Source organism: Epinephelus fuscoguttatus, linkage group LG6 (assembly GCF_011397635.1).
Source record: "Epinephelus fuscoguttatus linkage group LG6, E.fuscoguttatus.final_Chr_v1".
NCBI lineage: Eukaryota > Metazoa > Chordata > Actinopteri > Perciformes > Serranidae > Epinephelus > Epinephelus fuscoguttatus.
The window spans coordinates 16727830-16743843 of record NC_064757.1 but is presented as its reverse complement, the minus strand read 5'-3'; the positions used below and the strand labels follow the sequence as shown (position 1 = coordinate 16743843).

The window sequence follows — 16014 nt, the reverse complement described above, 5'->3', positions numbered from 1 at the left end:
TGCACCCCTCACTCCTCTACAGCTCCACACTCTTGTCCAAATGTGGTCACTTATGGTTCCATAAAACCAAGATGGCAACGGTCAAAATGCCATACCTGAGGCTCTAAAATGGAACTCCATAAGCCAATAGGTGACACCACAGTGGCTACGTCCTCTGTTTTTATACAGTCTATTGTTTAGCCGTGGATTTGGTGGACTAACAGGAGAGTGTGTGGTACCCAATGCAACAGTGTGGCCCATTTATGTGTTTTCAGTTGTGGAGCTTTATGGCACAAGCTACATGAGACTTTACAGGCTTAGGCTTTGTTGTTAGGATGATCAATTCATTGTAGGTTTTGGTCTTTTTATTGGATTTGTTGACACTATGAAGAACATAGGATATGTAATCACCCTTATGCTTTAAGTAATAATGTGACAATTCATTGATTTGTCAAAAAAAACCTCCTCTTTCCTCTCATCCCCTGGGAGGTCAGATGTCAGGGTGAGTTACAAAGCAGCCTCTCTGGTGCTTGTGGTGTTTAAGGATCAAAAGCACTTTGCTCAAAGGCTCCTCAGCAGGACAGATGCTAATGAACACAGGCTCCAAATCCTCCAGTTTAAGGACAATGTTTTTAATGGCAAATGATCCAGCCTGGGTCAATAACTGCCACACTGTGAAACCATCTCCTCTATGGTTTATCCGGAGGAAAGCGAAAAAACCCTTTTAAGTTGGCATATGTGGAAAACAATCCGATAATTAATGGCTAATGGACCCTGTGCACTCTCTCTGGCCCCGAGCAGCTGAGTGAGAGACATAAGTGGAGCAGGATGAATAGTAAAAATATTACCCATGTGATTACATACATAGTGAAACATAGGCTCTAATATATAAAAATGTGAGAGGCTGATTTCCCACAGCTCGTCCAATGATACAGATGGACAACGCTGATTTGGAAGGGAAGGAAAAAATTGCTGCCGGGATGATAAGTAGTGGCAGACGGGGAGAGAGGATACAGTAAGAGGAGGGAGGTGAGATTGCACCAGTTTCCACCTGTGTGAGAGCCCTTTGTTGTTGGGAAATACAGTATGAGTCGCATGAGAGAACAACAGCTGCTTGACTCTGGAATAATGAGAGGAAACCTTGATCTATGCAAGTAGGAGTGGGAGCGTGTGTGTCAGGGAGAGAGGGTTGAATTGTATATGACACACTAAGAATTGGGGCGTTATACATATAATATTAACTTTACCGCGGAAACAAAGCAAGCTTTGATGAATCCACTACACACTGTGTCCTTGAAGACATATGCCTTGATATCGCTCTCTGAGGTTCATTATTTGTCTTCCTCTCTTCCTAATTTATTTATCTGCTCATTTGGTATGGATGTCTTCAGATGGATCTCTCTGCTCTGTGGCAGAAAATAAACATAAAGGTGCTTTTGGGAGGACTGTAAACATCACAGTGTGACGAGATGTCTGTGGTAAGATAAATGACTGAGATAAGTGAACATTGCAATCACAGGCTAGATACAATCAGCTCTTTCTTGGCAACATGGCAGCGACACTGAGTTTATACACAGAAGGGAATAATGTGGTGTTTGCAGAACTGCTATAAGAGATTAAAGCGTAATTACAAATGGATTACAAGTTTTTTCGTGTGTAATTATAACCCAAAACAAGGTGGAAAACCAGCTGAATACAATGACTCTATGTATATGAGCTTATAGCCATATTTGTGGCTCCAGGTGTTTTAAAAGCTCCAGCGTTTCTCAACTGCAATTTAACTGGTGAACAAGGTAATCAACAGGCTGAATCCTGGGATAAGAGCGCTACTGTATGCGGTCAACAAACACGACTGGTGCTCTTCTGCCTCAAAGGACAGAAAGCAATGCTCGCCTACCTTTCACTTATCAGGGGACTTTGGCTGAGTAACACTGATTATCCTTCCTGTTTGCTGGCGTAACATTGATTATCGTCCCCATGTGCCAGGAACCCCTCTGAGAGGATCATTGCTCTTAATCCTTTGACCTAGCTACCTCTCCTCAACACACCTTGGATTACGTCTTCTGCTGGTTGCCTGGCACTGTGGGAAATAGGGTAAACAATTAAGAGATTAAATGGCTTGGGCTAAATGTTGGTCTTCCCCTACAGAGAGGACCCATTCTGGTCCATGATGCTCAGGTCTGGGCTCGCACCCAAACCCTTTTCTTGTTTTGGCCCCAGCGACAGGCTTATACACTCAATGTCGCTGAGATGGGCTCTTCATTCTTTATTCTCTTTGCAGTTTTTTTTTCTCCTCTGGATTTGCACACGAGTATTCAGAGAAGCACTGTATTCAATCACAGAAAAACTGATTCCTGACTGAACAAAGCCCTTCAGAGCTGCTGATCTCATTGTACAGTTCAGTAAATTTTGGATTATAAAACAAGGCTGCATTTATTTGCAGGCACAGTTTTCAACACACTTTGGGGGAAGAAAAAAAAAAAAAGGCGATGACAAAGCAAGACTGCAGGATGACTCAGTCAACTCTGGCAGTCGGTGCCATCCAGATCTGAAGAATATTAAATCCTCCGCAGTGGTCATCTGAAGTCAAATTGCTGCCAGGTTTGTTTTGAGGCTCATTAAGCTGGCCCACACTGGTTACTCATAGACAATCAGGTCACTGCAGTTGGCTGATACAACAGATAATAATGCAGAACAGAAAGAACACATTTTAGTAACAATCTTGGCTTGAATACGCTACTTATGAATCCACTCAGCTTTAGGAAAAAGGCTTACACAGGGGCAGCTGCAGACAATGGCATTAGTGTTGGATGCTCATTAAGATAACGGGCTATCTGTGTGTGTGATCAGCCTGTCTGACAATAAGATATGCTGAAGCTGCAGGCATCAGGCCTCAGAGTCCGGAGGTAAGTACTTGACACCAACAGTCAGTCACAAAGACAGAAAGACAGACAGATAGAGAGATGGCCTGCCTGCCGAACGGGTGGAAAAACTGACAGGTAAAGTCACCCCAACACGCTTATTGACTGACAGAGCGTGAGGATTATTAGACAGAAGTTGTGGGACATGTGGAGATGGTGACAGACAGTGACACGCAGACACATGTCAACACACACATACAAACATATTCAGCCACTTAATTTCTTACCTCGTAGTGGCGACTTCATAGCGGCTTCTACCATGCCCACCAGTAGCTGTAGGCTCTTGGGGTCTTGGGCCAGCCCGGAGGCGAAGGCGGCCAGAGCGTCGGCATGGCGACCAAGGTACTGAAGGGCAACACCCTGTCGGAAGTATGCCTGTTGAGAGAAAGAGAGGTAAGAGTCATGAGGGCTCCAGTCTAGTGCTACAGCATGGGACTTTATACAAACACATTACCAGACACACTCATTTCACGCCATTTGCATTTTTTCCACATGAGCAGTTTTGTGAACATGGCACCTCTCTCCTTTGTATTCCCATAATAGAGTGATCACTGTTTTTTTTTTGTACTTGTTAATTGGATTATAAGTTTTACATAAATGCACATGTTACACTCTGGCTGGCTGCCTTCTCAGGAGCAACTATTGTTTTTCTCTTGAATATTTTTTTTTTCGTCTGTTTGCTGTGGGAGTGAAGTGCACACAAGCAGAGAGCTGGGATTTCTCCTGGGCTGAGTTGGAAAAAAAAGTAAAGAGAAAGAAAAAGCAGAATGAGAGAGAGCTTCTTACTCAAGTCGGTCTGTAGCCCAATAAAAGAACACCCATAAATACTTCAGATTGTGCATTCCCTTTGTCAGGGCGCTGTTGTAAAATAATAACACAACTGGCCGGAGTCTGTTTTTGCCATATTTTCACATCTGATGCGTCATGTTTTGGATACATGAACTGTTCTTCAAGCAGACAAAAATTAACTACATTTGTCACCCAGTCAGTTATTCACAGAGCTGAGAGAGTCGCATTGTTGGGCGGATAATAATTCAGCACCACTGAGATATAAACTACATGCGACTGCTGACATACTGTATCTTTCTGTGAGAGACTAAATTGTGTTGGAACATTCTTCAGATTGAAAACTAAAACAGACGCTGTCTCTGGGATCCAAAGCCCCATCAATAAGTCTGTTTTTTTCCCTTCTCCTTCGTCTTCTTCTTCACAATGTCTGTTTGGACTCGCCAGAGAAAAAGAGATGTTTTATCCAAGCAAGTTTGTGACTCAGTATGTTTGTGTCTGAGGCCTGATCAGAAAATAATCCAAGTGAGTTGTTAAACCTGACTCTGGTCCAGTCTAACAACAGCAGCACAGAGAGACGGAGCTACATCCAGCTCATTATTCACAATTCCAAACCGCTAAATCCCCCCAAGAGAAAGCAAACTGTCTCAGAATAGTCATATCTGGGCTTGTGTGTCAGAAACGCACAATTACAGCAGCAAAGCATTATGGGGGAAAAAGGGATAAGCACTGTGTGAGGCAAAGAAACAACAAAAAAGGCTTGCTACAGCTCAAGGCAATTAAGATTTAAGACCTTTTAAGACTTCTTCAATGCCACTCAGAATAAAATTTAAGACTTATTTTACAATCACCAAAACTGAAGAAAAAACAACAAACATGAACCACCATTAACGACTTAGTGTTAGGGACGATTTTGCCCAAATGGTAATTATAACATAAACATGACTTTTCTGTCTCATAGCAGAGATGAAGGCTGAACAGAAATGAGATATACCTGGCATTTGTTTTCACTGCCCTGATTCCCATCGTGCCGAGTTTGAAAAATTTCTGTTTAAAATACACCAAGCCTCATATGCATCGCCTTGCACTGGTTTCAGCCATGCCACGAAATCTTGATTAAACAGCCAATTTGTTTTGACTTTGCACGCCTCCATGTCGTCCAGGGTCAGAGACAGCTAGCTAGACAGTGAATCCTCTGCTCTGAGCATCCCGGCCTGAAACAAAATATGAGTGTTGTTGGTTTCGCTATCCTCATCTGTGTGTGACATCAATGCAAGAGGCATTTGGTAATTATTTCTGTAAAATCTAGATGTTTCCAATTACTTTAAAATTTTACGATTCAGTGTCAGAAAAAAGGAGTCATAAAGTTCTCTTTCCCATGTCTTAGCATTTTTGACAGTTAAGAAAGATTGATCAAAGACGTTTTAACACAAATTAAAGCCTTATTTTTAGATTAATGAATTCAATGCCTTTATGACTTCATAAGGATCCGCTGGAACTCTGACAGAATATGTCTAAAATTAAAATATCTGTCATTCTCAAGGAGAATGCAACCTAAATTAAGAATTCCAATATATTATTCCCATGGCCGATGACAGTTTGATGAATAATTTGGAACATGAGCTGCTCTCTTTCAAAGCCAGAAACCAGACAAGTAAGTTTCAAAACTTATGATGTCATAGGGTATAAAGTCTGGAGCTGCTACACTGACAATGAATGGAACCCAAATGAGATTTATCTTATTGTAGTGATCTCAGTACCGAAACAAAAATGTACCCATATACTCAGAACATTCCCTCTGAGTGATGTCAGTGTCATCTGGAGCATCTTTCCCAGTTAATTGTCTATGGAGCAGTTCAGAACTTTATAATGAATGACATCACACATTTGAGTTTTAGCACTCATTGGATTTTGGACTTGTTCATGTTTACTGACATTTCTGGACTGTCTTAGACCACATGAATAACATGTACAGTACAGGACAAAAGTTTGGACACACCTTCTCATTCAATGCGTTTTCTTTATTTTCATGACTATTTACATTGTAGATTCTCACTGAAGGCATCAAAACTATGAATGAACACATGTGGAGTTATGTACTTAACAAAAAAAGGTGAAATAACTGAAAACATGTTTTATATTCTAGTTTCTTCAAAATAGCCACCCTTAGCTCTGATTACTGCTTTGCACACTCTTGGCATTCTCTCCATGAGCTTCAAGAGGTAGTCACCTGAAATGGTTTCCACTTCACAGGTGTGCCTTATCAGGGTTAATTAGTGGAATTTCTTGCTTTATCAATGGGGTTGGGACCATCAGTTGTGTTGTGCAGAAGTCAGGTTAATACACAGCCGACAGCCCTGTTGGATAACTGTTAAAATTCATATTATGGCAAGAACCAATCAGCTAACTAAAGAAAAACGAGTGGCCATCATTACTTTAAGAAATGAAGGTCAGTCAGTCCGGAAAATTGCAAAAACTTTAAATGTGTCCCCAAGTGGAGTCGCAAAACCATCAAGCGCTACAACGAAACTGGCACACATGAGGACCGACCCAGGAAAGGAAGACCAAGAGTCACCTCTGCTTCTGAGGATAAGTTCATCCGAGTCACCAGCCTCAGAAATCGCAAGTTAACAGCAGCTCAGATCAGAGACCAGATGAATACCACACAGAGTTCTAGCAGCAGACCCATCTCTAGAACAACTGTTAAGAGGAGACTGCGCGAATCAGGCCTTCATGGTCAAATAGCTGCTAGGAAACCACTGCTAAGGAGAGGCAACAAGCAGAAGAGATTTGTTTGGGCCAAGAAACACAAGGAATGGACATTAGACCAGTGGAAATCTGTGCTTTGGTCTGATGAGTCCAAATTTGAGATCTTTGGTTCCAACCGCCGTGTCTTTGTGAGACGCAGAAAAGGTGAACGGATGGATTCCACATGCCTGGTTCCCACTGTGAAGCATGGAGGAGGAGGTGTGATGGTGTGGGGGTGTTTTGCTGGTGACACTGTTGGGGATTTATTCAAAATTGAAGGCACACTGAACCAGCATGGCTACCACAGCATCCTGCAGCGACATGCCATCCCATCCGGTTTGCGTTTAGTTGGATGATCATTTATTTTTCAACAGGACAATGACCCCAAACACACCTCCAGGCTGTGTAAGGGCTATTTGACCAAGAAGGAGAGTGATGGAGTGCTGCGGCAGATGACCTGGCCTCCACAGTCACCGGACCTGAACCCAATCGAGATGGTTTGGGGTGAGCTGGACCGCAGAATGAAGGCAAAGGGGCCAACAAGTGCTAAACACCTCTGGGAACTCCTTCAAGACTGTTGGAAAACCATTTCAGGTGACTACCTCTTGAAGCTCATGGAGAGAATGCCAAGAGTGTGCAAAGCAGTAATCAGAGCTAAGGGTGGCTATTTTGAAGAAACAGGAATATAAAACATGTTTTCAGTTATTTCACCTTTTTTTGTTAAGTACATAACTCCACATGTGTTCATTCATAGTTTTGATGCCTTCAGTGAGAATCTACAATGTAAATAGTCATGAAAATAAAGAAAACGCATTGAATGAGAAGGTGTGTCCAAACTTTTGGCCTGTACTGTATGAATTTTTAAAATAGGTGTAGTTCCCTCTAAGAGACCTATCTTTTCCTTCTCTTGTGTTTTTGTGTGCTCGTGTGTGTGTGTGTGTGTGTGTGTGTGTGTGTGTGTGTGTGTGTGTGGCAGCAGCAGTCCAGGCTGCCGTCTGGTCACCTCCTCACTGAGCAGGCAGTCACTTCACTCACAGTCTCCAAAAGTGACACCAAGGCTAATTTGCCATTAGCATCTAAGAAGCCTTTTCATTAGTCTTCCCAAGCTTCTCTGTTAGCACCACTAGGAAGCGAAAAAGGCGGGGAGGATTAGAGAAAATGAGACATGACATCGAATTTATAGAGACCAGTAATTAATTTTGCTTCCGTCCAAGCCCCCCACTGACTACCAATCTCTCTTCAGACCTGCTGCCCCCCTCAACATTTCTACCTCCCTTCGCCTGCATCACAACTCCATTGAAAATGACGAGGACAGAGATTAGATTCAAAGCATTAACCTTTGTTCTAACACTGTTATTATATGAGGGGAGTGCAGGCCAGGGTTTCCGCTCAATATTAATTGCATCTAGTGGCGGTGGAGTTTGGGCAGGACGCATTGGCGAGAGTAGGGAGGCCCACAAACGTTTCGCCCGGGGGAACAAAAGACATTTAAAAGCACTTCTCCCTTTGATTAGATTTAGCCTACAATATGACTGCTCACCCGGAGATCTTTCTTTCATTCTCTTAAGCGGCATGCCCTGACTGAGACGACCAGGGAAAGAGGACGGGGAAAAGATGAATAAAATAAGGCTCGCTTCTAACAAAAAAATTGCCATCTTCTTTAATCCTTTCATTTTACCCTACGCTGTCCTACATAAGGCTGAAAGACTAGACTGTGCGGAGAGTGCATTAAAATACTGCAAACACAAGCATGAGAATAAATGCATAAACGAAAGAGCTGCGGCAAAAATGACAGAATCAATGTGCTGTACAGCCTTATAGGATTTTTTTCTTCCATTAATCTCCCACTGCCTTCAAAACACATCATGTAGCTGCACAAAGACATACACACACGATATAACCTCAGCCTTTGCATAATCCAACAAGTCAATTCAGCCAGTGACGCTCATAAAACAGAGGGCTCACTCGAATTTACATTACAGCAGCTGAACACCAGTGTGAGGGAGCACCAAGCAGTGCATAAGAGGACAAAGCTGGAGATAGAACATCAACAGGTTGGCTATGCTATTGGCATAAGGCATTTTAGGAGAGGAGAGAGTAAGATTTTACCCCTACACAACATTTTCTTAATTCACGCTTAACAGGATCTTTTCTAAAAACACAGCAGCATCTGCTTAAAGCTGCTGCTTCACTGATTAGCACAGCCTCTCTTAGCTCTTAGCCAGACAGAGAGCGATAGAGAGAGGTACAGTAGAGAGGGGGAGAGATAGAGAGAGAGTACGAGAGAGCATTACTGGAATAGAGAGGGCTCCACAGATTAACTTTGCCCTGTCAACATACAGCATTACATACACAGCAGAATGGTACAAGTCTTAATCTGTCAGCCAAAAAACATCTCCCTAACAGGATGCATATTAGAGAATGACTCCTCCAAAGGCAAAGTTCTCACAAAACACAAGGCCCCCCCGAAATGTGACGCATCTGTTAGGCATCTTGTATAACATGTCATCCACAAACCAAGACTTCTAATGTGTTTTGCCTGGAATTCAATCCAGGGTAAATTATTGAACCTCTCTGCATCTTTGCCTCCACTATTTAATGCAGCAATGTGCTGATACCACAGAAGAGTGGAGCGAGTGGGAAGGTTTGTCGTTCTTACCCGTGGGTAAATTCAGGGAGTGGTAATGCGCATGTGTGCTAGTAAACGCGTGTTCGTGTGTGTGTGTGTGTGTGTGTGTGTGTGTGTGTGTGTGTGTAAGCAAAAGAGAGAGGGAGAGAAAGAGAGAGGCTAGAAAACACATACGAAAAAGAGAGAGGATAAAAGCTTTTCTTGTTTCTCGAACATTTTAATATTTCATGAATGCTTGTTTGATGTAGTTTTAAATATTCATGTTTTTATGCTTTGGAGGAAGAGGGAAATGATGCAAAAAAAAAAAAGTTATTCACTCTGGTATGGTGTGCTACGCACTGCAGGGATCCAACATTCTCTGCACACATATGCCCAAACGAGCTCACGCACACAAGTGGCATACGCTCCCCTTCCCTCCCTAACAAGACACTTACAATGAAACATTAACAATTTTCCTTTGGTGACAGCTCTGTTGTTCACAATAAGGTCCACAGTCAGAGCAGCTAAACAGAAAGTTGACAAGATTGGGAGTTTAGCACAAGACCAGCTGTTTGAGGCTCTGTTACTATGAGCAGATTAATGCCTTGACATATTTCCTTGGCCCCTTCTTAGGCTCCACTCTAGTACTCTGTAACCCCTGGTGTTGTCATCAGCCCCTGGGAGCACGTCCATGTTTGCGCTTGTCTATCCTTGTTCAAAATCTAGGCCTAACAGGATTTAAGGAAGAATTCACTGACTAGCTGTGCAAAACGGATATGAGTAACAGGAGTATGATTTGGCATATGGCATCTGCACACTCAGCCTGATACAACTAATCGTACAAAGTCCCTTATCTAGCATCTTAAGAGAGGATAAATGCTGACAAAAACAAAATGTTCTCCACAGATGTGGAAAACCTTGTTCAGTCAAAAGGGCATTGCATACCTCAGAGCTAATAGAGTGGTGCAGGAATGAGTCCTAAAACCTGGAAATGAGTTAGCATTTTAGCACGTCCGTTTCCATGTCTGGTAGTCAATAGGTTAGTGAATGAGTTTTTGGTTTGATGCCTAAACAAAAGCTTAAGAAACTATCATGTTTTGATCTGCGACATACAATATGTCAGTAAATGTCTCACTTCTCAAGTTTTAAGCTTTTATGTGTCTTAAAAAGCCGTTACTGCTAACAAGCAGCAAAATGGGACAACAAAGTGTCATCAAATCGAACACGGATTTACATCCTTGTGTTGGTGGTGATGTTAGAGTCAAGCAACCATGGTGTTGTTTGTTTATGGCCAAATTCAATTACATACATGCTAATATAAATTTGTGAAGATTATCTTGTTGAACAAAAAGTATAAGTATCATAAACTTTTGTTTGCCACAGAGCTTATTTTCTGCAATAATCCAAAAGCCAATGGAAAAATTCATTTGGCTTTTTGTCGAGAGAACCAGGCTGATTTTAACTTCTGGGTCTGCTTGCAAAAAAAATCATCCCTGCAGCACTCTATATACTTTAAGTATCCTAAATCTAACTTCCTCAGGTTGCACTATGAGATATATGCAGTGCTTCCCAGACAAAATGTGTACTTAAGACTGCCAAATCTTTTTGTTTACCCTATCCTGAATCTGTCATTTTCAGCAAGAAATCAAATTGCCAAGGTAATTTGTAAATCTTTTGTATCAAGGGCACTGGAGCTGGAAACCCGCCCATGTAGTCAGGTTATTTACAGACACTTGAAGCTGTTTCCTGCCACACATTCAGTTGTAAAATCTGAACCACACTGATGTCTCTCTAAACAAACAGCATAACTCCGCACCCATAATGCAGGCAGCCTGTCATTGAACCAACTGCTCTAGCTGTGCTCCGGTAGCCCAAGGACTTGTGCAGCTTGCTGTGCCCTGATCGGTGATCAGCAATAATAGAGATGCTCTCAAATGTGGAAATCAATAGAAGCCGCGTAAGCTCCGTTTAGACCGTGCCACACCCTTCACTGCTGTGGTGTTTAGGATACGCCTGCTGCAGATGGTTTCTGATCACCCACAGGGCAGCTGGTGCCAGTGCGACGACTCTCAACAGAGCCCCCGCTGCCGACATAATGGAACCCAAATCAGACCATCAAATAGGGACAGCGGGCTGCAAATACACTGCACACACACACAAATACAAACTGAAGAAAAATACATCAATAACTCCTCAAGAAAACCACCCATCTGTCTCAAACAAACATGTATTACTTGATATCAGCTTTCCACTCAGGCAAGGACACTGGGATCAGATTAACACTAATGGTGTGACAGGAACAAAGGGGTTGCTGCCTTTCTTCCCTCTGTTTCCTTGGCTCTTTAGGTATCGTCGGCTGGTTTTCAATGTGACCCAGAAATGTCATGTGTCGACCAGGGTTTTTAGACATGTGCCTCTGCCATCCCCTCGCAAATCTCTGCCACTACACTTTCAAGGTGACACAGTCGATTTGCAGGGTACACAAAATGTCAACTGCTTAATTTAATATCCAGGGATAACTGTCGGCCATGACAAATTAGCTGGGAGAACAGCTAAAAAAAAAAAAAAAAAAAAAAAAGTGAAATGGAATGATTGCTGCTTTGGGCCCTCTGCCCTTCAACTTGACAAGCTGAAAGCCACAGTACAGCACAATGGAGCCTATACTTAATTAAATCTATTTCTGAAGCCAAGTCAGTGAGTTTTACCCATCTTCCTGGGCCCCACTGCAGGTACAGTTCTCTTTCCCCCCAGGACTGAAAAGGTCTGAGGTCGGTCCTCACAGAGGCGGTGGTGGGGGCATTACACCCGTTGCCTCAGGCCAAACATAAACCTCTGGCCTTGGGGTCACTGGGATAGAATCATGACACAGCTGCCTGTCTATTAAGATCTCCCCAATCTAATAAGCCCCAACCCTAAACCAGCAAACACCCCTGACCTACATTGATCATGTGTGTCTATCTGTGTGTATTTGTTGTGTCAGTGTAAAAAAAAAAAAACAGTGACAGACTCATTTTCCCTCACACTGAGTGAAAGATTTCTGCATTAATCCAGCCAATCGATGAAAAATGCTGCATTTTCAGGATTTTGTTTTGCTCTTTATGCTGACCTGGAGGGTTTCCTACAACACCCCCAGTCGAGTCTACAGTGATTTTATGTTAACAACATAAGCCACACCAAAGGTGCACGTGAGGCACTTATGCAAGTCAAATTGAGGCACCTTACAATCTGCATGTAGGTAGACGTAGTAAAATATTTATGATCCATTGATGTATACCTCCCTGAGGGCATTGTAGACTCTGGTGATTGCTATTCCATCCAAAGCCCTTAATTAGCCCATTAGATTAGATGGCTTTAATGAGAGCAAATTAAACTGATCTTTCTTTGTGGAGCTGGCAATTAAAGGGTAAATGTTTCATTATTCAGTGAGTGGTGACAATAAGACCAAGGTAAAAATCCAGAATTCCTGGTAGAGGCTTCAGCGTGAGAGACATTGTAGTACTCTCTCACGGGCTGCGAGGAATCGATTAGCCGGCTCACATCAAACTGGCAGCTAGCGCCGGACTTCAGATTGGAAAAGGTCATAGTCAGGTATGCGGAATCAATGCTCAGCGCTCTGTATTCACTGTGTCTCGTATTATCTGGCTGGGAGGATGGTTTAACGTTTTCTAAAAACAATTACCAAAAGACAAAGAGAAGCTTCAATAAAGAAGGTCAGGGCTTGCAATCGGGGAAGTGTCATGTGGTGCACATCCATTGTGACAGTCAAAGTGAAATGGAAGGGAAAAACTGATATTGCTCATTTATCACAAACAGATGAAACAGCACAATAGTGGCAAGCTGTGGGGTCGTGCAGTGACATGCTGTCACAATACACTGTTTGGCAGAGGGAATTCAATTTTCTTTCCGCTACGTGCATGTCCACCATAACTGGGGGTTTTCACAAAGGAAACAGACCAATGGAAAGTGATAAAGCAGCAGATAAAATGGCAATATGCCTGCAGCTCATTCTGAGCACGTTAATTCCAATGTTAGAAAAACCATGTCACACTCTTCCACTATGATTTATAGCCTGATTTGTCACATGGATGCAGCTAGCATACTTGCATTCTTATTAGCATCTTAAGAGTCTTGAGATGTGAGGCTGAGAGGGTCAGGGTGCTAAACAGATTTCCATGCCCCTCTCCACTAGATCCTTGGCTCTGCTCTGCCTGAGCATTGTGCACGAACCCCACAGCCACAGGGGCTGACTCTCAATTAAAGTAGGCATTAATTACTTAAAGGAGCTTTAATCAATCAAGGCCAGATGGTGAACCTGAAAAAGAGAGCAAACTCTAGGCTGCAGAAGTGCTTTCCGCCCCGACTAGACTAGAGATGCCCATAAAAGGCTTTATTACAAAATACCTGCAAGGCTTACATTTTGTAGAGTTGTTTTTTTTGCAACCAAAAAGGATAAGTGAGCAAAGAGCTGCAATTCCACTGATGATTGTGTCATCACAGCTACACTTTTTACCAGTGCGACAAATAAGCTCACCATAGAACTAAAATTCACTTTCTCTAATACAGATTGTAGGTACTGATTATGCAAAGCCAATGCCAATTCAATAAGCAGCTCTGGCCATATGTGTCCCTGATGCGTTTAGCCCCACAGTGCAGACAGAAGAGGCTACTTGGCCCTGGTGCTGTACTCTCCTGGCCTGAGGCACCACATCCTCCATCTTCATTTGTACTCCCTTAATTGGCTTTGACAGTGAACTCAAGCATGGCTGAAAAATACCCTCCTCTTAGTAAACACTGGCTGAGAGACACATGTTCTCAACATGGGAAACCAGGCATCTCCATTAGCCATTAGGATGGGTAGTCATGTCCAACTGACCCTCTCTCAACGCCTCTTCAAAGCATGACACTCCAAGCCTCACATCTCAAATGTTGCTGCCACCTCAACTGATGTACTGAATGTCTAGTGGGAGACAAAGGCCAATGTACTGTAGTAAGAAATAAAACATCCTATTCACAAACCATTTAGCCTGTGCAAAGTGAAAGCTGTTCAAACTGGCATTTTCTGAGGTGTGAAAAATTGGCTGCCAAGCAAAAGAAGCATCGAGCCTGAGGTGTTTTTTTGGGTCTGGTTATCATTGCTTGCTGAGTTTGAAGATCCCAAAGAGAGAAAAAGTCCACCAAGTCATTACCCCCCTCACTGCCACACAGTAGGCACAGCTCCTTGTCAGTGTCAGCACTTGTGTTGGGTTCATTAGGTTGCTCTGGCCTTGGTGGGAAGTTGCTTCATCAAACAGGAGTCAGCAGTGCAGGCTGCCTGACAGTGTGGCTTCTCCAGAGTTGCCCTGCAATACTTCAAAAGACTCACAGTCAGCCTTTATGGAGAGCTCTAATGAAAAGCATGGCATGAGCCCCACTGCTTTTGATTCTGCTAGTAAGGAGTCATACATGATTGAGTAAAGGCAAGTTGAATCACAGATAAGGCACTGAGAGGGCTGGAGAGAGAAGAGGGCAGGGTGAGGAAAGACAATGGTGATGTAACCCAAAGGGTTTGACTTAAAACTAGGAGGAGGTGGAAAGAAAGAGGAAGAGGGCAACAGATAGAGAGATAAAGGTTAGCACATGAAGGACGCACAGAGATGCCACTTGTTATTCCTTCCTAGTGTACGATACATGTCTGCTGCCATCCAGGCTATCAGGCCTCTTTATTGTGTATGACCTGTTTCTCCTTCCCGTCTCCCAGTGCAACAGCAGCATCAGTATACTGGGCTGTTGTGGCTGCAGCACCACTGCTTTGCCATGCTTGTGCACACGGAGATCTCCCTAGCGATTACCAGATAAATGCACTTTAATTCACAACACATGCGGCAGAGGTTTATATATAGACTCGCTAATTCCCCCTCGGCCACACTGCAATATGAACTCCATGCTGCACCAATTTAAGTGTGTGATGAGTCCCGCGCGGACAGGCTCCTCTGCTTATCATATATATGACATGCTCCGGCACATTGCTGGGAAAGGGAAAATATCAGGAACTGAAAAAAAGTAAGATTATGGGTGGGTATTTCATTATTAATGAGGAGAGCGGTTTTCAGGGCTTCTTTTCTATTGAGAATTATCGGTCAGTCCCACATGTAGTTTAGGCTAACAGAAGTATCATTTTCACGGGAGATGTCACACCCGCAGAGGGGGAAAAAACACGCACATTGCTGCACATTTTAACAAGCACAATGCTGCTAATGCACATATTAGCAACAAGTACTTACTATTTTAGGCTGAACTCCTGACAGTCAACTCCTATAATAGGGCTAATTGGCAGAGTTCTACTGAAAGGAGGTGTCTGCCTCTGATAACACTGAGTGGTCCTGTAACACATCTGCACAGTCTCTGTGTTAGCTCATTAAACAGCAAGTTCCCTCAGCGTTCTCTGGCCATCACCATGCATCATTAATTGTGTCCGCCTGCTAATCACGTTAGCTGTATTTCCCTGGCTTTGATATCTATCTCTATGCACGCTGCGTGACTCGATGGCTTGTCCAGTAATAAGATGAAGTGAACAGGTTTCCATACCACCTGTGGACACTTTATGCACAAAAAAAGTAAATATGTTAATTGAAACTCCTCTGGCAACTGGTATCAACATAAAAGTAATCCACCGCCAGAAAACATACACGCACACACTCGTGCAAACACGCACATACACACACACACACACACACACACACACTGCAAGCCAAATAAAAACACTCGCTCAGAGCTATGAGTCATACTGTGGGTGCCAACAATCAATGGGGCTCACCGCACCCAGCTGGCTGTAGTAGCAGAATGTATTAATTTTCTCATTTAGAAACAAATACATACTACAAATAGATTAATGGTGTTTGATCAGCTTGGCAGAGTGATGCCAATTAGTATGCATGGATGGCAAGAGGCATGATGCTTGATTTTTCGTATGTGCTGCTCTAAAAGCATATGGCA

At 43.0% G+C, this 16014-nt stretch overlaps 1 protein-coding gene across 3 annotated transcripts in view; it reads right to left on the bottom strand.

Moving 5' to 3' along the window:
- Positions 1–16014, bottom strand: part of LOC125890053 (tetratricopeptide repeat protein 28-like) — a 196007-nt gene that overhangs the window by 72399 nt on the left and 107594 nt on the right. For all 3 annotated transcript variants that reach the window (XM_049578447.1, XM_049578448.1, XM_049578449.1), the window contains one exon: positions 3128–3275. In XM_049578447.1, the coding sequence (XP_049434404.1) occupies positions 3128–3275 (148 nt within the window). The remainder of the gene's footprint in view (positions 1–3127; positions 3276–16014) is intronic.